The 23,539-nt window shown below is 32.7% G+C and overlaps 1 protein-coding gene across 7 annotated transcripts in view; it reads left to right on the top strand.

Annotated features, from left to right (window-relative positions):
- The window catches only part of LOC119637925 (protein MLP1), a 55,693-nt gene extending 32,779 nt beyond the window's left edge, over nt 1–22,914 (top strand). For 2 of the 7 annotated variants that reach the window (XM_038034372.1, XM_038034369.1), the window contains 8 exons: nt 2,902–3,027; nt 4,950–6,107; nt 6,403–6,570; nt 7,458–7,652; nt 8,226–8,732; nt 17,491–20,540; nt 20,603–20,713; nt 22,202–22,914. In XM_038034372.1, the coding sequence (XP_037890300.1) occupies nt 2,902–3,027; nt 4,950–6,107; nt 6,403–6,570; nt 7,458–7,652; nt 8,226–8,732; nt 17,491–20,540; nt 20,603–20,713; nt 22,202–22,448 (5,562 nt within the window). In that variant the 3' untranslated portion in view covers nt 22,449–22,914. Of the gene's footprint in view, nt 1–2,901; nt 3,028–4,949; nt 6,108–6,402; nt 6,571–7,275; nt 7,366–7,457; nt 7,653–8,225; nt 8,733–9,162; nt 9,268–17,490; nt 20,541–20,602; nt 20,714–21,053; nt 22,158–22,201 lie in introns of those variants that run through there. The other 5 variants (XM_038034373.1, XM_038034370.1, XM_038034371.1 and 2 more) reach the window with 4 other exon arrangements.
- The last annotated feature ends 625 nt before the right edge of the window (nt 22,915–23,539 follow it).

The raw sequence follows: 23,539 nt of genomic DNA, 5'->3' as shown, positions 1-23,539 counted from the left end.
AAGTGAATTTATCGTTGTTTGAAAAGAAGATTCACGGAATTGAGATGTAATTATGATAAAGCAAGACGTGAAGGAGGCATTTCTTTACATATGCTAACAGATTGAGTTTTTTTCTTTCTAATTTGTTTGGAATTTAGGTATAACATAAAAAAGTACTCTATGCGCGTCCGCGATACTATATAGCTTTCAATTAAATAATGTGTTGATGGATGACCTACAAAAAGTAATCACCACACAGTACTAAATAACAATAGCTTTAGCTCTTATTTCAAATAAATGAAACATTTAAAACTTTGAAACGTGATGAGCATCGTTGGCTTACATATACTTATGAATGTAGATCTTGGTGACGTTGTTATTGTTGGTACTTGCGAAGAAATTACGTACCCAGCATATGTTCGAATATATTTGGATCAATCTAGAAAATGTATTTTTTGAGAGATCATAGTAAATATATTGCTATGAAGATCAAATATTTCTTAAAACTTGAAAGCTCCCCTTTTCTCTATGAAAGGAAACTCCTTTAAAATGGTAAAACCATATACTGATGTATTACGCTGTCGACATAATACAGTAAGGTGACCTTATGCAGCTAGTGATTGGCGAAAAAATTTACAACAATTCATAGAAAACGGGATTAAAACAAAAATGGCGAAATTTGGTATTCGTGAGATGAAAGTGAAAGATTACATAAGCAAAACATTTGCTTAAAACGAACTTAGTTCTTTTAAAATAGTTTAAGAATGATATTCTTCTAATGTAATTTTCTTTCGAGTCATTGTTTCTTCAAACCGCTGTGGGCTCGTTTTTGTCACTACATTTTTATTACATTTTTCCATATGATTTTTATGCGATTGGTTTGGTTCAGCCAACATGTTTTGTTTTTCGTATTGCTTCGCTTTATTTTTGTTCCACAAGAGCCGTTCTTTTTCAGTAGGTTGTCAATGAGGTTAATCAATTGTTTTTCTATTTTCCAGTTTTCATCGTGCATTCCTTTTCTTCTTCCTTTCTAGAAATTCGACGTACAAAGCCAAACATTGAATCACAAGAAGCAACAAGTGTAGCAGACATATTGTCAACTTTGCTTAATTTAGAAATTCTATTCAGATAGTTCATGGAAGAAGTGGTCATAGAAAAGCGCCGACTTTCTGACCGCCAACTTTCCTGGGGACGTCCTTCCAATAGTTGGCAAAGACACCACTTTTCTACGAACACTTCGAATAAAATTCCTAAACTATATAAAGCTGACGATGTGTCCGCTACGTTCATTGCGTCTAGAAGAGAGATAAAAAGAGATAAAAGCACGCCGAAAATTGTAAAACAGAAAAAAAATTGATTAGTCGCATTGCCAAATTGCTGAAAGAGCTGAAATGGCTCTTTAGTGGAGGCTCTAATAACGCTAAACGATATGAATGAAGAAGACATCTTGATTGAGCCAAACTAATCACAAAATAACCGAGTGGAAAAAGATAATGACAATGGGTTGAAAAAACAATTTCACAACGGCTTGAAGAAAAAGAGAAGAAGAAGAAGAAGAAAATAATATTAAATGCAAAGAAAATCTCACGTTTCATCAAGGTTTTGCAGATGCTGTAAAAAAATACAAAGAACATTCAACAGTAAAACTCAGTGGTGCCCGAATGGTTTCCATAGATAGAGTCGTCACGTTCACAAAATCACCAAGAGCTGCGGTTACGTGAAATGCCCTTTTATATCAAGGACTACCGATGAGAAATACGGGCTATTTGAGTTTGGATAATTTTATTTGACTACAATTTCTTGATAAGGTTGGCTAATTCCCCTATGTTCGCTAAGCGAATTCTTTCGGACTGCTGTTGAATTATTTTAGCATTTGCACACTTAATAGTGTGCTTAGTAAGTTTATTGCGGCCAAACGAATTTTCGATGACTTGCGTAGATGGACCAGTTATCTTCCAGAAATTTTGTGGCTGGTCTAGGTGTACGGTCCGTACTTCCAGAATATTTGTAAAATGAACACACAATGCGGCTTTATCTCCGGCGAACTTCGAATTGAAAACACCAACTAATTGCCAACGAACCCAAACCGATGTATATACATCGCAAGGGGGGAACCGAAACCCAGACACTAAGAGCGAATAATGAAGAGTTTAAGGAAGACCGCTTAGTCTATTACGCAAGAGAAGTTTGTCGGCTAAACTTCTATCTAGCTATGAGGGAATCGAATACAAGCACATCGCGGAGGCCGTGATGAGCAAGATTAAGTAGAGGGGGTGCGCTACGAAAGTCACTCGTTTCATAAACGATGAGAAATACTTGATATTCTAGAAAATAAAATCTTTTTAAATGTTAAGACCAAATACAGATTCATAATGCTTTGCCTGGCGGCGCCATAAGTGAAATCAGCTTTATGATGCCGGCGATTAGCAAACAGATTAACAAGAGTGATATTTGACAGACAAAACGATTTACGCAAAATTTGGGAATGAAATCTGGTAACAATGGAAATATAAGCTCTTTCCTAAGAATTGTCAATAAAATCTATGCTGCTCCAAAAATCGTAATTCAGTGGTACGAACTTAATTACAAAAATATTTTATTAAACCGCAAAATAAGAGAGTTAAACAGCAAAATCTTTCGAGTTTTTTGCTTAATGCTTTCTTTTGTGGCATATGTTTATCATGTGGTTTTAACAGAAACGAAGTCATAAAATAAACACTTCAGCTATTCAGAGAGAAATTTGTGCCAAGAAAGTTCTCGTTTAAAACTTTTTAATATAGAATTGTTCAAGTTTTATTTCACTTTCCTGGATAGCAGCTCAAAAACGGCAACAATGATATATATGAATAAATTTTATAAAGCAAAACTTTACCTTTGAAGCAAATAGTAAATAATGTATTAATTTTTCGCTTTCGCTTTTAGACTTTATTGTCAGAAACCACGGCAGACGATCAGCATTGGCCCAAAGAATTGATATTATTACGGGAAAAGCTCACCGCCAAAAGCCAGCTGGAGATTGCTCAACTACAAATTAAACATGCTGAAGAGGTAGGATAAATAAATGTGACGTGATTTTTTATTTCATTTAATTTCATTTCAATTTTAAAATACGACTGAACGGTCCGTGTGTACTAGATTTCATTTCATTTTCGCTCCATTCAAGATATAAGTAGGAAAACAAACGCATTCCATTTGCAAGCAAGTCAAAAGTCCGCAAAAACTGTAGCTTGCAATCTATTGCAGTGTGTGTCCGTATAGAAATAGTTTTAATGGTCCAATTGGCATGTCCACACTTGATAAAATATTTTTCAATTTTCATAAACTGCTTTAAGATCTTAAATATCAGAAATTTGTCTGAAAATAAAATGACTACAACTATTTTGGTCTAGTTGTAGAACGTCCGATCTACAATATCATTTTATATCTTTCTGGTGTGCGGCTTTTAATGTTATTAAAAATTTCGATAGAAATCTAAATTTGTTTTTGTTTAGTTTATACCTAAAAAGTCAAATTTAAGTTTCTTTATTTGTCAAAAAATTGAAAGCAACTTAATTGGAGCAAATTTTAGGCTTTATCTTCAAAAATTACCACTTAAGGTATATATCGATTTGAAATTCGGCGTAAACATTTATTCGTAAGTTGTTTATTAGACTACATATAATTATCACCAATACAATAATTGTCGCGAAATTATATAACTAATGAGATTTGGAAGATGTCAGTAAGTACATTTTATACCAACAGTTATTTGAAATGATGCATAAGTCTACTGTGAACACGGTACATATTTTAGGATATTAAGTAACCTTGAGTCTTAAAATGAGTTTCATCTTTTGACTAACGCTTTCGCTTGGTGTAGTATCTCGATCCGCATTGCATGAATATAGCTGCGTGTTAAAAACGGTAGGAGGAAACAAGCACGGTAGTGATGAGCTTAAAAATTGATTTAATTACGTCTGCAAGGGGGCATTTAAAGTTTAAACAAACAACATTAAAGAATTGAGAAAAAGCACAACAATATCATTTTAATAGCCATTACAGCTCGTTTTATAGGAAGTAATACGACGAACCCGATTTTCGAGAACTTCGTGCGTAGTGCGTTCAATATTCGTTTTCAACGCATAAATAGAAATAAAATCTAGTTTAATGTTATAGACTCGTAATTTTAAATAATCCCACAAGAAATATTCTAAATTTGTTAACTTGATAACGTCCTTGATAACTTATCGCTATCACAACTTATTATTGACCACGTAATAAATTAATTCTCCGATGTATGTATGGTGCCGTTACATCAAACACTCACTTTTACGGTATGTAGATATGTCTGTTGAATAATTTGTGGATTGGGTTTTCATTTTAAATTTTCGAGGCAAATATAAGCGTAGAATGAGAAAGAGATTTTCTTGAAAACAAAAACATCATAGTTTTCAAATTGTTCCAAAACCAACTAAGCGAATTCACATGGATCCATGGGATTTAATTCCTGAAGGTCAAAAATTTTATAAGTATATAGGCTCAAATTCTTTTTGAAAACTGGCCAAGTGAGACTCACAGACCATCCCATTTCTTGAAAATTCCAAACGATAGATTTTCGTTTTCAGTAAACAATTTGCCCGAACGGTAAGGAGATTTTCGTTATTTCGAGTCATTCTCTGCCTTATCACAGACCTTATTGAACGATTTTGGCATCATATATCATCTGCACTGAAAAAAGCGTCGCATAGTAACCGCGAACTTTAAGGTCTGGTTCCTTCCGTTTGCGCATTACATATGTATAGCATATTTTTAGGCATCGTTTTTTTCTCTTTTCTTGGTAGCTAGTATTTAATTACTCTATTTTGATACCAATAATAAATTTTTTTTCTCTTTTTATATTTTTCTTGAAACTCAATTGCAAAATCAAATTATGAATTTTCCCGTTCGTTATGAATTACATAAATTTCTTTTTTTGAAATTTCGATTATCAGATGTCGCGATTAAAGCTGGATTATGAGAAACAATTGAATCGTAAGAATAAACGCCATTTGACGTTTGATTCGAAACGAGATTTTGATAAATTACTCAATGAACAAGAAAGTTTACGCGAGCTAACCAAATCTTTGATTCAAGTCCTAGCCGAATTAGCCAAATGTGTGGCCAATTATGAGAATGATTTAAATGAAACTCTTATAGAAGAAGTGCAACGCTTATTATCTTATAATCGCTCTGTGGAGGATAATGATGATATCAACTTTAATTCTTCTCGCTTATTTAATACATCTCTTAACAACTCTTTATCTTCTCGCTTAATGCCGGATGTGCAGAATCTTTTAGAAGTAATAGAAGATCCCAGTTTATTGCAATATGTTGCAAATAAAAGTAATGAACTTAATGATGATTTCGATTTAAAGGATTGCTTGGATAAACTACGTTCAGAGGCTTTATATCTTTTGCATTTATCCGAAGATCTAGTTAAACGTAAAAGGGAACAGCAAAACATTGAAAGACCGGAGAGCATTAATGGTAGTGAAGCTGAAAAGCAAGGCAGTTATTGCGAAACTGAGCTAGATAAACATAAATTTTTGCGCGTTAACTCGTTGAATGAACAACACTTATCTACTTATCAATTCAATAACTTTATCAATGCTCCACAAGTATCTTCACTGCCACCTGATCTTAATCGTTTGCAATTTGAGAGCAATTCCTCGAATGATGCTAATGCCTCTGAATTGAACTTTCAATTGATCGAACTTAAAAACCGCCTTATTAAATCGGAAAGTGATCGTTTGAAATTGCAACAAGAACTGGATCTAACTATAAATCGTAATACGGAATTAGGAGAAGAGTTGCAACACCTTAGAGACCAGTTGTCACAATTGAGTTCGTTGAATCATATCGACTATAATGAAGGTTATGGTATGGCGTCAATAAAAGTAACATCTCCACGCCTTTACCCTTCGGAGCACAATTCTAGTAATTTCGCTCAATTGCAAGAGAAGGCTCGAAATATATTGACCACACCAACACAGAACCAACCGGATCATGATTCTACGGTTCAACTTTTGCAAATGATTGAGGACTTCTGTCGTGAGGGTGACAAAGTAGTAGAGTTCAATAAAAGGGAACGGGAGGATCTACAATCACAAGTAAGTTAAAAAAAAAAAAAATTATTAAACTTTTTAGTAAATTTGCTGTTGTGTAAATATTAATATGATACTAATGAGTGACTACAATTTCGTGTCATAATAATACATTCCCACTAGTTGAACTGAAAGAGTTTATTGTGAAAAAAGGTGAAGAAAATTATTACTGAAATAAAGAATTTTTCGCTTATGTTTTTGGTTTTGTTATAAAATTTCTTCAACATAAGTTAGACTTAGTTTCCTTGTCTGGATTATAAATCTAGTTTTAATTTTTATACCTTCAAAACATCGTTTGAAGATTGATACGGCCGATAAACAGTTAAAAGCTACACGACAATTCTTGGAAGAGCAGGCAGCCGAACGTGAGCAGGAACGTGACGAATTTCTGTGCGAAATTGCAAACATTAAAGGACAGTTACGCGATAAAGAAAAAGAGTGCAGTAATTATGTTAATGCCTCTGAGGAGGTGAGTTCAACTTTTACGCAAACTTTTTTTTATATGGTTTGGATGGCTAAAATATCTAACAGTGATATCCTACCACACCTACTCCCACTGCATTATTTTTACTTTTACGGATATTTTACTCCCAATATTGATTTTATTTGGTTGTTGATGAATGACGGTTATTATATTAAACCTTCCAGTACCACTACTTATCCATCTTTCGTCTTTGGTTAATTTGAATTTAAGGATTGGTGTAAAAAGTACATGATTTTTTCTTTTAGTTTTTCTTTAATTTTTATTTTTTACGTTTCTCTTATGCTTCGTATTTAAATGTATAAAAATTTTATTTTGCGGAAAGTCATATGGATGTTGGTATGTTTTGCAATTGTTTTGCGATTTAAGGTAATCTATGCGGACCTGTTTAAGGGAAATTATGGATAACATATTGAAAAAGTAAAGGTGCTGCATGTGTATGAATATTATGCGAAAATATCTAAATGGATATTTTATAAAATGCGATGCACATTTGTATTGTTTTTGGGTTTACAATAATTCCTCTATCCATCCAAGTTGTGTTACGTTACTCTTATTAATGCTTTATTGGTTTCTCTTTAGCTCTAAAAAACATATTGATAATATAAGAAAAAAAAAAAAAAAAAAAAATATATATATATATATATATATATATTAAAATAAAATTTATCTTTAATACTTATTTCTTTCTAACTTTATGCTTTAAGCACTAATCGTTTCTCTTTGTTAAACGAAAATAACTCATTTTTATTGTATGCACTCAATGCAAGAATTTTTGTGAATGTAAGTTTGAATTTTAGTTTGGCGTATAAGATATTTATTGTTTAATTAAGTTTCCTTTGGATTATTCTTTTTTCTTTCATTTTTACTCATAGGTTGAACAATTGGAGGTCCAAATGCGTGGCTTAACAAAAAAACTGCAAGACTCGATCAATAAAAGTGACAAGTTTGAAGTGGAATTGAAAGCTTCGATTGATAAAATATTTGTATTGAGAGAAATTATATCTGATCTAGAAACTCAGATTGAAGCAAAGGCTCTTAATGAACATGTAATGAGTGAAAAAGTTAAGGTAGGGTTTTTTCTCTTCTTATTATAATAAGAATCAAGGGAATAGTAAAAAATTTTATATTGGGCGTCTAAAATGGCGGTTACGAACCCTGACGAACCCTGATGAAACGATGTCAAATGCGAAACTCGAAATTACTTATAGAATAGTTTTATATAGAGCAAACAATTGGACGTCCCTTATTTAAAGGAAATTTGTGAAAATTGTAGTGTTTTGTTGCATATGGACATTTTAATGGCCCGATTATTAATACACACTCTTTATGCGTGATTCTTTTCTATTATTTATAATAAAATCATGGCGAACTTGTGAAGTTTTTGATTACGAGAATTTCTGACCGAATTTTTTCAGCTTCTTTTCTGTCTGACGTGCTTTGTTTAACTAAGCGTATTCTGAGAGAAATTTAATTCGTACAATCTACTATGAAACACAAATCTTGAGTTTGAGGATCTTAGGCCACACTTAGTATAGGAGCAGGCATATTATTATATCGACTCTCATGAATATATTAAAATATGGATTATTTGTGGACAAAAGATTCTAAACTAATTCTTTTTCTTTTTCTTTTTTGATAAGGAATTGGAAAATTATATTAACTTGCAAAACCGTTCTAATGACACTTTGCAAAGTGAAGTCCAAAGTCTGAGAACTGAGATTGAATGTGGCTATCAAATGCGCGTTAAACAATTGGAAGATAAATTACAAAATATACGTCCAACTGCGGAACAAAGTCTTGTTTTAGATCAGGTAGTGGAGCAATTGCGCGATATAGAGAACTGTTTGGATCAGAAAACTAAGAACTTAGAATCTTTACATCATTCGAATGCTTCAAATTCGGGCAGTTTAAGTGCTACTGAAGATGTGTCGGTGCACGGCTCTGCGCCGTCATCGTTGCCGGCAACAGTTGATGCTGGTCTACAAGAATCCCCAGTTCATCCTTCACCACGCCAACACTCGCTCGCCATGGAAGGTGTACAACGCATTGCCGATAAGTTGTCAAAGCATTCGCGCGTAGAAGAGGCATCCGTTAAACGTCTAAGAGATTTAGAAATGCAAATGACTCACATAAGAGCAGTATGTGTGGTGAGTTGCTGTATTTTCTTATTTTCTTTTTTATAGCTATTTATGCAAACAAGGAAACAACGGATCCAATGAAAATCGTGAAAGCAAAAAGCTTTCATATTTTTGAAATCGAAAGCTTTCTTTCTTTCTTTCATACTGTAGCAACCACTCACTCGATAATTTTATGAAAAGTTTTTCCTCGCAACTATACTTAACTATAGCAGTGAGATTTTTATTATTGGGAGATCATTTAATTACAAAAAATATTTCTTATTATTGTTATGGTTTTTGTTTACTCTTCCTTTCTCTAGTTATTTGCCTGCATCCCCCTTTATTTATTTAAATTATTAAGTGTTTCTGATGTTAGTCAATTGTGAGTCTTTGTACGCAGAACATTCAATTGAATTAATTCTCTTTTCGTAAGTGACAAAGACTTCGATGTCTTTAGTGGTTTTTTTTTCTTTCAAAAATATGAAAATTAATTTTTTTTAAAGAATTTTGTTTTAATTTATAAATGTTACAAAAACATATATCGCTTAAAATGAGTCCGTTTAGGGTAAGTTTCCCAAAACCATTTTTATTGTTTGTCCGCAAATAAAAAAAAATATATTTGCAAATTTCCCTAAATGTTTGCCAAAATTTTGTCAAAAACAAGCCAAAGTGGGAAGAATTTTTTTTTACAATTTTTCTTTGTTGTAATTAATTGTTATGCATTAAAAGAATTGATAAAGAAAAGCAAAAATTTTCAATGTAAACGCGTATTGTGTTTTTTTTTTTTAATTCCATAGTTTAAATATATGCATATGGCCCACGAATATGTGTACAGTCGGTATGATATTCATAATAATTAAATTGTCTATAAGAAGTTCTGTTAAGCTGGTATTAAAAATTGACACAAAAAACGACGAAGATCCTAATCCAATATAAAATGCTTTGGCATACCTTTTTAACATCATAGCTCCGGTTTTTATATCTTTCTTTTTCAAGTCGGTATAATAAATGAAAACTAAATAAATTAATGTTTACTTTAATTTTATATTGATTATTTACAATAATACTTTTTATGCTTGTGTAAGCACACATTCTTGTAAAAAATATTGAAAAGTACGAATTTTGCGCGTCTTGTAATGCGTAAATATATGCGCTAGTGATCACATATATATGTCCAAATAGCGAGAAACTCTTACACGTCTTTGCTACGCCCATATTTTCCTTGAAACTTATCATTTCAAATTGTCGAAAAATTAAGCAGAAAGTTAAAGTTAAGAACAATTTTACGGATGAAATACGATGATCCTCGCGATCGACAGAAATCCCATAAATCTCTTTATTATACTTAATAATTTACGGAACGCCCATTTTAATATAATTGAAAATATCAACGATTTTTTATAAATAACTTCTCAATAGTAGATATAGATTCTGAATTTGGAAAAGAATTATTGTCCGATTAAAAAACCAAAGTACATTAAAACACATCTGAAAATAAGCCTCGGGATTATTTATTTATTTATTTTATTGACTTACACATGAGACTCAGTTAAGACAAATTAATAGTCGAATTCAATTGACTCTTAGAAGTAAATCTTTTATTAATTAATGTTAAAAACTAGTATAAAGTATATAGGAAATAAAAAAAAAAGAAACAATAATTATTAAAAAATAATTGATGTATAAATAAATAAGAAGGCGAAAAAAACAAAGAAAAAACTTGTGTATACAACTAGTACAGAGGCACACCCACAACCAGTAGAGGACCAAATTGCAAGTGAACCCATAAACCATTGCAAGCACACAGAAGCATGGCAACCGATACAGTAAACAACACCAATTCGCATCATAGCGAAATGTTAAGATTGCAAGGTAGTTTAAATGCGATGTTAAGCAAAGTTGTTTTGATAGACTTTAAAGAATCCGATATTGACATCCAGTGATAGACAAAATTCAGGTCTCTACAAACGACTCTGAACGGGTTAAACAGCTCATAATTGTATTCACATTGACTCAGTTTAGTGAACATAAAGTGCCAAGAGAAGCGGTGAGATATATTGAAGCTTATCTACGTTTATCAAATGATGATAACGCAGACAAGATCATGAGGAGCCAGAGACAGAACGGGGCTCCAACCCAAATTTAGAAGGACAAACAGCAAGAATCTCTCTTCAATGGATTCAACTGAATCTTCAAAGCACCTATAGGAACGAGACCATATAACAGAAGCATTAATAAGTATTGGCCTAACTAAGCACATGTACAACGTTTAATGTAAGGATCCTTAAGCTCTTTGCACTACCTCTTAATTGAACCAAGCGTGGACCTTGTTTTACTTAAATATGTAATCTTTAGTCAAATAGAACCCCTAACTCTTTGAACGAATCAACGTTTTCCAACTTATGTGAGTCAATGAAATACTCAATACTAAATGACTTCCTTCTTAAGAAAGAAAGCTTCTTGCGTTTTTTAATTTTATGAAATTTAATGAGTACCATATAACCAAATTATTTAAGCCAGTTTGAAGCTGATACGATTGCGATTCCAAGGAGAAGGAAGAGAACAGTTTACCATCGTCAGTGTGCATTGAAATCTGCCTGGATTTAATTACCGGCGAGGGGTCACGAATGCATAAAATAAATAAAACTGGTCCTATGTGGCTGTCAGGGTCGCCAGACGTCACGGAAAATTCATCCAGAACCATGAATGATCTGCTGTGCAGATACGAGGTTATCCTTTTTTACTAAGTAGAAAGCGAAGCCAGAAGCAAGGAGTTTGAAGATAAATAAGTTACGGTTATCTTACTCACGATTTGCTAAAATCAGTATTTACGAGATCCGTGCGAGAGACTCTAGAAAAAGGCGTGAAAACATGTCAAGTAAACTCTAATTTTTCTCCTTGGAGCATTCTTTTAAGATTTGCAAATAGATAGTAGTTGCTGATGGCCGGATGTGAAGATTATAGGGGCTTGAGTAGAAATTTGGCATGGTAGTTAATGATTTGTCACACTGTGTGTTGTACTTTTCTACTGTGAACGCGATGCCACGGTAGCCATTTGGAACACATTCTTTTTCATGCAAAATAGTGTTTTTGGTATCTTTATAATATGAACTATGTCTTGCAACGCCACTTTTCGTTTATTGGGAATAACTTTTAGGGTTTTGTTGGTGTGTTTTCAGGCGAAATTAACTCTTTTAAGGGTCCGTTTCTTTCATGATCACAAAATTTTGAATGTTATCCGAACTCCTTTTCAACGAGCGTAAGAAACTGCAGCTGCTAATAATTGCAGGCCACTTCTAACCATGTAAAGCTTGTGCTTTTCACAAACAATGTTCTTTTTGCTGATGTAATCATTTTGTATCGATTCCGATTGGTATTGGACGATTGTAGAAAAGAAACATAATCTTTAAGTAATTAACTTTATAGAACAGTGTACGGGCATTTGAAACTAAAAGCGGGCTTTTGCCGAAACATAATTTTAAAGACTAGCACGAGGGATAGAAGAATAGCTTTAGCTATTAAGAAAAATCATTGTTAAAAAAAAAAAATTATTTTTTTCATACTTCAATGTAAAGTTAATATAACGAATATGAGTGTTATTCTTCAATTACCTTTCTTTCCATCCCAAAAAAACGCTGGTACGTCGTTAAATTCGTTTTATTATAGAAAGTTGTAAGAGCTGTAAAAATTCACAGAGCGGTTCAATGCATTCAATTCAAAAACGTTCGCAAAATTTGTACAATTGAAAAAGTTGCGTCAGAGTTTTCCATCAACTCTTGAAGCCTGTACACTTTAAAAAGTTAAAAACACTGAAGCAAGAAAGTTATATTCGGCTAACGCCGATTCTCGCGTACCCGCCACTCTTAAAATCTGTAGCACCCCAATGCTTTATTTACGATCATAAAAAAGTGAATCGGATAAAAATTTATCTTTCACCTCTTAGGTATTGTTAAGAAAACTTAATCTACTACGTCGTGACATCCACCACAATTAATTTAGAATTAACACACTTCGTTTTTTGCATTCTACTCTGTAAGTACTTTTATTTGATACCAATATCGGCGGTATTATTAAGAAAAAATTAACCCACTACGTCGAGACGTCTACTATAATTTTTTCTTAGAATTAACGCATTTTTACGCGGTGAATATATCTTCATTTCCGGAATGTACAAAATCAATTTCCATTTTCGCACGTAAATACCAGAATTTCCCGTAAAATAAATGTAGGAAATCGCAGACTTAAATCTTTCTTAATTTTTGGGTAATGAACAAAAGTCCACAAATTTTTGCCTAAAGATACGTGATTATGTTAAGTTTACGCTTCGCTGCGGACATGTGCTCTGAACCATTTCGGTCATTTTCAATATCTTCATTTTTGCGTTCAAAAGGGTGTCTGTCAACACCACAACAACACATGATACAGGCTTACAGAGGATCAGAGACATGGATTAATCGAACCAGAATTTCGCGCTGATCAGGAATATATATACTTAATAGGGACCCTGAAGCATCCTTTTGGGGTGTCCAAACATTGCGACACAAAATCAGCATACCCCCCCCATCCTTCAGTGGTAGGTATAAAAAGAAATAAAATACAAATATTAAGAACAATGTATTTACCTCTTTTCGATTTTTTTGTATAGTCTTTGTCATTCTTAATAGTGTTTCGGACAGACAAAGAACCGGTCTTTAGTCTCTTCGATGCATTTGCAAAAACTACAAAATGGGTCCTGCTCTATTTTAAACCTATGTAAGGTTCCCTGAAAACAATCGTGGCCGCTTATTAATTACAATAAATGTCAAGTTTGGTGCAAAGTGCAATTCATTGAGCTCCACAACAATGCATATTCTGTTAAAAGTCGATATGTTTATGTCTGTTTATGTACAGTCTATCTGCAGTCTCACTGCAGAGTATCAGTTTTTGAGTCACGCCATGATCGGTTTCCTACAGTTGCTATGGCCACGCAACCTTAAATCTTTGATTTAGGTAATACTGGAAGTGACTGCACCACATTTGTCGGGCTTTCTCTATAAAATTACATCTAGATGTAAAAAATACGAACTGAATCATATGTAAGAATGCGGGTTTACAAAAAGTCGCTAACTTGGTTTTCATTTGAGGCCGATATTAGTTTAAAATGTATATAATTGGTCCTACGTTCAGGTATAAAAGTAATTCATGTTCAAACATTCATTTATATATTTAAGAAATAGCAAGTGCCGTACAGATGAAAAGATTCGTAGGGGCCGGTAATGTGAATAAAAATTTTCTTTCATTATATTTAGTAAATGACGTCCACAATAATGCTTGGCGGTTTAGCATTTTTTTTTTTTTAAATAATATTAAAATTGGGTTAAATATTTCGCACTCATTACGAAAATAGATGTTTTGCAAACATATCATAACGGGATTAAAAAAATAATTTAGTTCATGCCTGTTTGCAGAAAAATGTGCAAATATGTAAAATTGAATGTACGATAAACTATAGCCAAAAATATGCGGAAAAATATTCGCAAAGGGATAAAACGAAGTAATCTGTATAAAATTGCTGACATTTGAAATCTTTGAATTGCTGTATATACACGGGCGCATGCAAAAGTAGTCGTAATTGATCTCTACAATGCTTTAGAAACATTGTATTTGTTCCTTTCTTTGCTCTTTAATCGACTACAAAAGAATCTGCGTTTGTTGCGGTCAAAGTTCACATCAAGTGTTTATTGTACTTGTACAACTTAAGTGATTTAAAAAAAAATTTTTTTTTTTAAATATTCTATTCATCTTTTCCAGTAATTTTGCATTATCTCAAGTAATTCAATAAGAAAAATCTGTGTTTGTTTTGCATTCTGTTTTTGTGTTGTAACAGAACAAAAATAAAGAGAAGTTAATGCTCCGCAGAGTTCATGACATTCATTCATTTAGGGTTTCTCTCTTGTTCGTTCATAGACAGTTTGTAGCTACTGGCAGTCGTCATACGTTCATCACAGTTGCACAAAACGCTGTTTATGAACTTTTTCGTTGAATGCACCATGCCTCATGTGTAGGGAGATCATTTCATTTTTTTACTATTATTTTTTTTTTTTTTTCGTTTTCATTTAAACGAAAGTGTTTTTTCTTAATTAAAACTGAGTTTTATTTATTAAAAAATTTGCAGTTTGTATCGTTGGCATTACTGCTGTTGAAGTATGGATTATAATCATTGCAATATTTTTGTTGGATATTGCTTTGGGGTAAGATATTGATGCTATGGGTTATCAAAAATTTATGGTAGAAATACTTTTACCATTACTTGCACCAAAAGTACTTAAAAAAAAAAAAAAAAAAAATTATATTCGAATTTTTATGCTCATCACCGTTATCGTAAAAAAAGCAAAAAAAGTAAGAGAACTAAATTTTCATGCCATATAATATGAATTGGGCGCATTTTCTCTAACGGTAGAATGTTTACCACAAATAGTACAAGGTTGCGCAGACGGATAGATGGACAGAAGAACAGACGGACATGTGCATTCAAAATTTGAAACTGAACTAGAATTTATATACTTTATGGGGTTTTTGAAACTTGTGTCTGCCCCTTATAAAGATATTGAAAAAAAATTAAACTTTGATACATTATAATTTTGGGTAGGCGTGATCAATTTTTTTCAATTTTATACAGGTGCTACAATATCGCCAATAGAATATCTGTTCAAATTTTTGAGTAATGAGCAAAAACCATTTTTTTTTTGGTTTTGAAAAAGAGAGGTGTTCTCAGTTTAATTAGCTCTGTGGGCGTGTTCTCATACTGATTAGGCTAATAAACTGCGTACAAGAACGTTCAATATTTCTGCAAAATTTGAAGAAGATAGCTTAATTTTTTCGGCCAGGAGAATGTTTACAACAGGCATTATACAGACGGATAGACGGACATGCTTAAATCGATTTAGAATTTGATTTTGATCAAGAATATGTGGCTTTGTGGGGTCTCTGAAACTTTTTTCTGGGTGTTGCAAACGGTTTGACAAAATGAGTATACCTCTTATCCTTTGGTCATGAGTATAAGAATCAGGAAGAGAGAGATATATAGAAGCTCAAGGTAATTGAACCGTTCCACTTCATTGAAATAAGATGTTCTTATAAACCATGATGAAATAAGTTTAATTTTTCATTTTAATTGAACACCACCATCCGTAGGAAGACTGTTAAACGTTTTACTACATGAAAATTACGTCAGTCAAAACCGGAAAGTGTTTAATATAGTCTGTTATCTTCGCATGCCCATCACTGAAATATGTGGTAAAGAGAATTTGTGATCCCGGTTGTTGCAATCAGAAACACGCAACTGAAATGATGGCATGAAACATAACATTGATCGCTGCATAATGTCAAGTTAATTTCTCCATGTCTGCTTATCTTTTACGTCCGTCCGTTTATATGACTTTTTATTAGCTGTGGTTGGAATCTCTTTACAGTCGCAAAAGCCCAGATAAAAATTTATAACTTAGCATAGCAAGCTTTAATTGATTGAAAAGAAGCTAATAATGTGCGAGAGGTATTGATTTGAAACTTATTGTACTGAAATTTACTTTGCGTATTTAGGATAAGCAAGTGTAAGGTGAGTCCAAGCTACCTGGCTCAACGTCGGGGCGCTAAGACTTCCGTTGCAATACATGGATGTTTGCAACAGTCAATATAAATTAATAATATTTTCACTTTGCACAGAATCTTCATAACATCTGTCTCTTTATTTGTGCGTTTTTGGTCATATATACTAAAAGTCTAATGGATAAAATTCGCTTAAATTAACAAAAGAAATTTTACTTAGTTTGTTTGCATATTGTTCACATAAATTAAATCTCTATGATTATTGGTTAGCAGAGTTTCTTGCATTCAGGTGTTATGTTAAATATGTTGACTATGTTTTGTGTTTGTTTTTGTTATCAAGCAGAAAACTATTTATGCACAATTAGTAAGCAATAACGATTGTTAGATCCTCTACTTCGCAGTGGGCACTAACACTAAATTATACACAGATTTGTCAGGTCAGAGTAAAAATTGTGCTGTTTTAATCTGATTTATTTTTATTTGTTGCCTGGGTTTTTTTTAGCAATTTCACATGGTCAAAAACTACTGAACTTCTGAGAAATCTTTTTTGTTGATTTCTTATATTCAAATCTTCCCTATATCTATTTATATAGAGTTTGCATCGATAGTAATCTAAACTATAAACTGCGTGTATGGTCCCAATTAAAACTCTACAAACCCATATGACAGGATATTGAGAACTTTTTTTTATGAATGCTTCCTAATTAAAAATCTTTTATTAAAACACATCTTGAAGCCGGTTATCCACCCATTCTCTGAAATTTAGATAAGATAGAATTTTAGCAAAGCGGAAGCATGGCGGACGTAGTGACAGACAGGTATGGGTAAACTTGTTTCGCTAATCAGGTTAATCGTACATATATGGACACAAGGTTTTTTTTTTTTGAAAGAACTAACGAACAGACTTTGCACATAACGTAAGCACTGCCCAACAAATAAACTTTTTTTGCGGTCCGTTATTTTACATACGAAATTTACATAATTTTTTTTTTAATTTCTATATAGACCTCAAATATATTAACTATCTTGTATACAATATAAAAACTGTGAAAACGACTTATATCCTGCCTTACAGACGTATACTATTATAAGAGAAGAAAAAGAATGAAATGCTTTCGAATTGCTTTCGATAAGCGGTTTAGCGCAGATATACACATGCAGAATTTATTTCATTCTTTCTTCTAATTTCAAATTTCCCATACAGGAGCTTCAGCACGAACGAGAGTCATTGCAAGAGCGTATGTCTGAACAGACGCAGCGCATATCGGCTTTGCAAAATCGTCTTGAAGAGCAACGCCAAAGAGCTGAAGACTTACAACGTGCTAACACTTCCGATTTAAGTATTCGCATACACGATCTTCAAACTGAAGTTCAAAATCTTAGAGAGACACTTGATGTGAGGGACAAACAAATTGCGGCCTTAAAACAGCAATTAGAAAAAAGCAAATTGGCTATAGATCGTTTAGAGGCTGAACTGGCGATAGAGCATCAACCAGATCGCAGCGCCATTGAGCGCTTGGAGAATGAAGTGAAACAAAAGCAGATAGAAAATCAAAAACTTAAGGAGAAAATCAAAAATGAAATGATTAATAAATTGGCCTTACCTGATTTAATGGAGACCATGTTGGCCGACAAGAACGACGAGATCGATCATTTGCGAGAACAGCTGGAAACCAAAGAAAATGAATTGCAATCTGTCTTGGAAACGAATCAGACATCTTCGGTGGGTGCAGCAAAAGCGTGCGGTGTCAAAGTTGAAGAATCTAAAGCGAAATTAAGTGCCCGCACTCTAAGTGATATAATGTCGATTAGTGAGTTTGATGAACCAGATGTTGTTAGAAGGGCAGCGGCCCAGAATATGGGTTCTCCCCTTATGGTACCCGAAGGTTGTGGTGGCGTTCTACAGCAAACAATTGATTCTTCTAAAGCAGTAATAGACAACTTGACACAAAGACGTTGCGAAGATCTTTCCGGCTTCAATATTTTACAACAAGCCAATACTTTTGATAATCCTCACTATTTTCAGGGTCCCAATATCGTATTGGGTTCTGCCAAATCGGATAGTAGTATTACACCCTTACTGATACCAAGACAAATTAACTTTTCAGCCGTCACTGAGGATTTGAAGTTAAGAACTCCTTTACAAACTCCACAATCTACCAACAAAGATCAAGATCAACTCGTAGAAAATTTGAAAAAGGAGGCGAATATTTTGAAGGAAAATCTGAATTTATTAAAAGCAGAAAAGGATGTTCTTAGTCAGCAGAAAGAAAAAAATGAAGATAATTTAATATCTACTCAATTACGTTTAAATGCGTTGCAAGATGATTTTACTAACTGCCAAAAAGACTTACTTGAATTACGCGGGCAAGTCGTAGAAAAATCTTTTGAAATTGAACAACTTTTAAGAGAACAAGATAAACTTAAGAAAGAGAAAACCGAATTGCTGAGCAAAAATGAAAAAAATTTGCGCAATTATGAAGAAAGTGAGGAAAATCACTTGAAGCGTATAAAAGAGATGGAACGCCAAATACTTGAAAATACTGAACGTGAAGTTAAGGAAAGAGAGAATTTACGTAAAGAATTGCAATGCTTGGAAGAAGCTCATGAGCAATGCAAATATACAATCCATGATAATGAGAATCGTAGGCATGAAATGGAAGGACTTAATCGAGCTATAAAATGCAAAGACGACCGTTTACTTGCATTGAGCACTAAACTTACCACAACTGAAAAGAGCTTAAATGAAAAGGAAAAACAAATAACCACTTTAGAACGCGAAATGGAAAAACTAAAACAGCAAAACAGTTATAATAGCTCTAAACAGTTTTCGGTGGAGGAAATAGCTCAGCAAGTGGAAAAAGAACTGAATTATTCCGCACAGCTTGACTCAAATATATTGAAGGCCATCGAAAGTGAAGAGGAAAATAATCTTAATCGAAGTCACGCGCATAAGCCTGTTTTAGTTGACGGTCCCGGTACCACAGATGACGAGAATTTTGCAGGCGAAAGAGAATTGCTTAATCAATTGTCAATGTTAAAGGCCCAAATTGTTGTACAACAAGAGCTGGGTGAGAAAATACATAAAGAATTATTACAAGAAAAACAACATTCACAAGAAATTCAAGAACAAGACGTGATGATTATTGAATCGTTGCGAAAACGTTTAGAAGAAGTGCTTGAACAAGACGAGGAACTTCATAAACAGTTGGAAATAGAAAAACAACGTTGTGAATCCTTTCAGACGCAATTATGCGCCTTGAAGCGCACGGAGAGCAGACGTAATTCGGCACTCTTGAAATCACCCAACGAATCTCCTCGTAAATCTTCACGATCCTTACCTGATTTTGAATCTGACTTCACTGAACGTTTGCGTAGTGAAATTAAGTTGCTAACAGCGCAAAATGAACGTGAACGTGAACGCACAGCTGATTTGCAAAAAAGTAGTGAACGCGAGCGTTTGCGTTTTGAAAAAGAACTGGAAGAGCGCACCGATTATTGTGAGAAATTGAAATATGAAATGGAGAAGATAGCGCGAGATAAAGAAAATTCTGAATTGGAAATTGAACATTTTCAGGAAAGACTTACATTGCAAACACAAGAAATTGAAAGCTTAGAAGGGCGAATAGCTAGTTTGCAAGAAGCTGAAACAAGACGTCGAGCACGCAAAGACCGCCAACTTAAAGAAAGTGCACAACTTATGGTTGATTTACAGGAGCGGAAAACGCAATTGCAAAAAATCGAAAGCGAGAGAGAAAAACTGAAAAATATTATCGCGCAATTGCGTTATGATATCGAGTGTTCAGCTCAACGGGAAACTAGGTTAAGCGAGGCGCTAGCCAACGCCAATGCCAATTTGGCGAATCGTGATGGCTCGCAAGCCGTGCCTGAGCAGTTTTTACAAAAAATGAAAGAAATTAATGCTTTATTAGCTGAAAATACTAGAGAGAACAAGCAAATGTCTGAAACTGTTCATTACTTAGTGGAAGAACGCAGACAATTGCAACGTAAATGTGATGAACTGGAGTCGCAAGTGAACGGTAGTGCTAATGTAAGTGAATTGGAGGATCGCTGTAATCATTTGTTTGGGCGTTATCTTAGAGTTGAATCACATCGTAAAGCTTTGGTGTATCAAAAGCGTTACTTGAAAATTTCCCTGCAAAGCTATGTCGATAGTGAACAGCGCGCTTTGGCAGCGTGTGATGGACAACATTTATTAACTGAAAATCAAAAAAATAAAAAAAAATTATTTAAGTAAGTTTTAAATTAACGCAATTAAATCACCTCATAAAAAATCGTTTCAATGTTATTTCCAGGGTAGTGGCTTTGGCTATTATATCAATCCAACGCATGAGGTATATTGGACGTTTATGGCAAAACGGCAAACGTATAGTATCTAAATCGGTTTTTACCATTACCCATCAAAGGTGAGTTTTAGGTAAATAGCTCTTGAAATTCTTTGCAGCGGTATATGCGAAGCTTTTTAAGTTAAAATCGAACCGTATAAAACTTTGTCTTGGTAAATTTTATGCTTTTATGAAATAATTTAACTGAAAACGTGAAAATATCTTAATTTACTTATAGAAGAATTTTTATAATTTTTTTGTATACAGTAAAAGATTTGAAAAAATCACAAGTTTAATTTACTCTACATTTTTTCTTCTAGTAAGAGATTCAAAATTACATTTTAATTATGTTTGAATTTCTTTTCCCTTCCGTTCTCTTTTAAATACTTTCTTCTATTTTTGATGATGTGAAAATCTTAAGCTGTTCAAATGCTAGTAATCCACTGGTGACTGTAAATTTGCATGTATAACTGAAATACTCAAATAACAATGCTAAGAAGGATTAATGTTACTGTATAAGGAAAGTAAAGCTTAGAAAAAATCAAAAAAATCACTAGCAAATTACAGATAAATTAGAAAAACATTTTAGAGCATACACAATTTCTATATTCACTACCATCAGGATATTATATTACATTAAATTTATTCCTGTTTCTATAACTCCTTAACAAACTAATCTCTCTAGAAATTTTTATTATCAATCCGTCCAATCTGCTCTGTGTGTTGTATTGTGATATTAAAATTAAAAAAAAAAAAAAACTAAACGGACTAAATGGTGTCCTAATTATAAAATTCTAAAGATAAATCTCGGCTCATTTAGTAAAATATCAAGAACATGAAGAAATTGAATCTTTCACGTAGATGAGACATTACTTTTTACTGTTGTGATCTTTATTTCACTTCTATATTTATTGTATTAAGAAAGCATTACACCTTTTTAGTACTTTGTATATTTATATACTCACATCTATTTGGATTGCACTAGATGAAAATTGAGATGTAGAATTTGTATTTTTAGTAAGTTTAAGAAAGAAAAAAATCATTAGAGGGTAATGTGGATAAATATAACAATATTTATTACAAGCTGCATATAAATTTTCCCTTATACTTTTTGTATTCACTATGAAGAATAAAGATGTAGATATCACATAGATTATATACGGATTATAGACATATGTATATGTACATTTACTTTGTTTCATTAGCATTTGTGGGCGAAAGAAAACAAAAGTATTAAAAAACCTAATGCGTTTCGTTGTGTTACAAATAACTAAAAATAGTAGATAGTAGTAATCGAAATGTGCTACGATTTCTTATTAAGATTATTTAAAAGCTGTATGCCAAATAGATTCAATCGTTTGAGTAGCTTGCTTGCTCTTAATAAAACGAAAGTTTCGCGGTTTTTATGTGTTACCTTGAAGTGGTGGATATGTAAGATTCGTTCTTGGGTGAATATAATTTTCTAATATGTTTCTGAATCAACAATAAAGAAAAAGTACAAAATTATCTCTTGATTGAAAATGATTTCTTATTATATATACTTTTTTGGTCATTAAAATGCAAAAATAGACGTCCTCAAGTCTCAGCCATAAGTAGCACTAGTACTGTTGGTTCCACGCGCCCTACATCTCCAAAAATAAATAGCTCTGGCTTAAGACGAAATTCGCACAAACCCTTTGACCAAACTTTAATGTCGTATACAACATCAAATGCGTCATTTGGTCACCATCACTATCATCAAACGACACCTTCATCGGCCACGTCAGTGAAAGCATTTGATTGGCCAAAAGTGCCAACAAAACAGCAGCCTTTATAAATGTTTATATGAGTTAAGTAAGAGCAATCACTTATTCTTCTCTTGATCTTATAATAGAATGTAAGTCTTAACTTGTAAGATGTAATATCTTTTTACAATCTATGTGTTAACGTTAAGTGTTATCAGTCCTAAGATATTTTTAAAACAAAGGTGTTGTACGTTGCTTTTAACGAAGGTTAAAGGCCGAGGGAGAATGGCAGAGAAAGGGAGAAGAAAAGAAAGAAAGAAAGATTATATCCAAGTATTTTTATTATTTAAATTCAAATTACACCCTCCGCTACTTTTAAGTCAAACGTGTCATTATTTGTGGCCATTTTATATATCTTTTAACTGTAGTTACTTACATATAAAACATTACTAAATATTTGGTTTGAACGCGTTTTTATCATTCATCATTCAATCATTTTTTGTTTTGTTTTAAAGCTTTAAAATAATTTAAGTTCATTTCTCTAAATATATAATTTGTTTTCAAAATCAAATTTTAAACTTGTTTTTCAATACTTTGGTAAACAAAATTTCTCATCTTTTTTCTTTTTACATTTTCTTTGTATAATTTCTATACATATTCAGTTTACTTTTATAATAAATGTAAACAAAGGAAGAGTGCCTTCGTTATATATACAATGTTAACATATAATAAAAACAAATTTAATGAAATATATATTTTATAGCTTTAAATTCTAAGTTTATTTCGGAATAATTTGAGAAAATAAACGTTTTAAAATATTTATTAAACATAAAACATTACTAGATTTTCTTTCAAATGATAAAATGTTACGAAATTTTCTATTGCCTTGGGTGCCTTGCGTTTCTAAATTTGTTCTTATGTCTGCCCCATCACCATTTAAATAATGCGGTTAGTAGTCTCATTCTTCTTTCTATGAGGATCGCATACACTTTTTGTGTGGAAGAATAGTCTTGGCCTGAAATTTTTTCTTTATCACTTTTCTTAAGATCACGTTTTTGTGAAGTCTTTAAAGAAAGAGAAATTTTATTTATTATATAGAATATTATTCTATCAGTTCGAAATTTAAAATATTTATTTTTTCTAGCCTTCAATTTAAAATATTCATTATCTCATTGCTGCTTAT

The sequence above is a fragment of the Glossina fuscipes genome, unplaced genomic scaffold (genome assembly GCF_014805625.2).
Source record: "Glossina fuscipes isolate IAEA_lab_2018 unplaced genomic scaffold, Yale_Gfus_2 61, whole genome shotgun sequence".
Lineage (NCBI taxonomy): Eukaryota > Metazoa > Arthropoda > Insecta > Diptera > Glossinidae > Glossina > Glossina fuscipes.
Note: the sequence above shows the minus strand (reverse complement) of the source record. Positions and strands in the feature narration are given on the sequence as shown.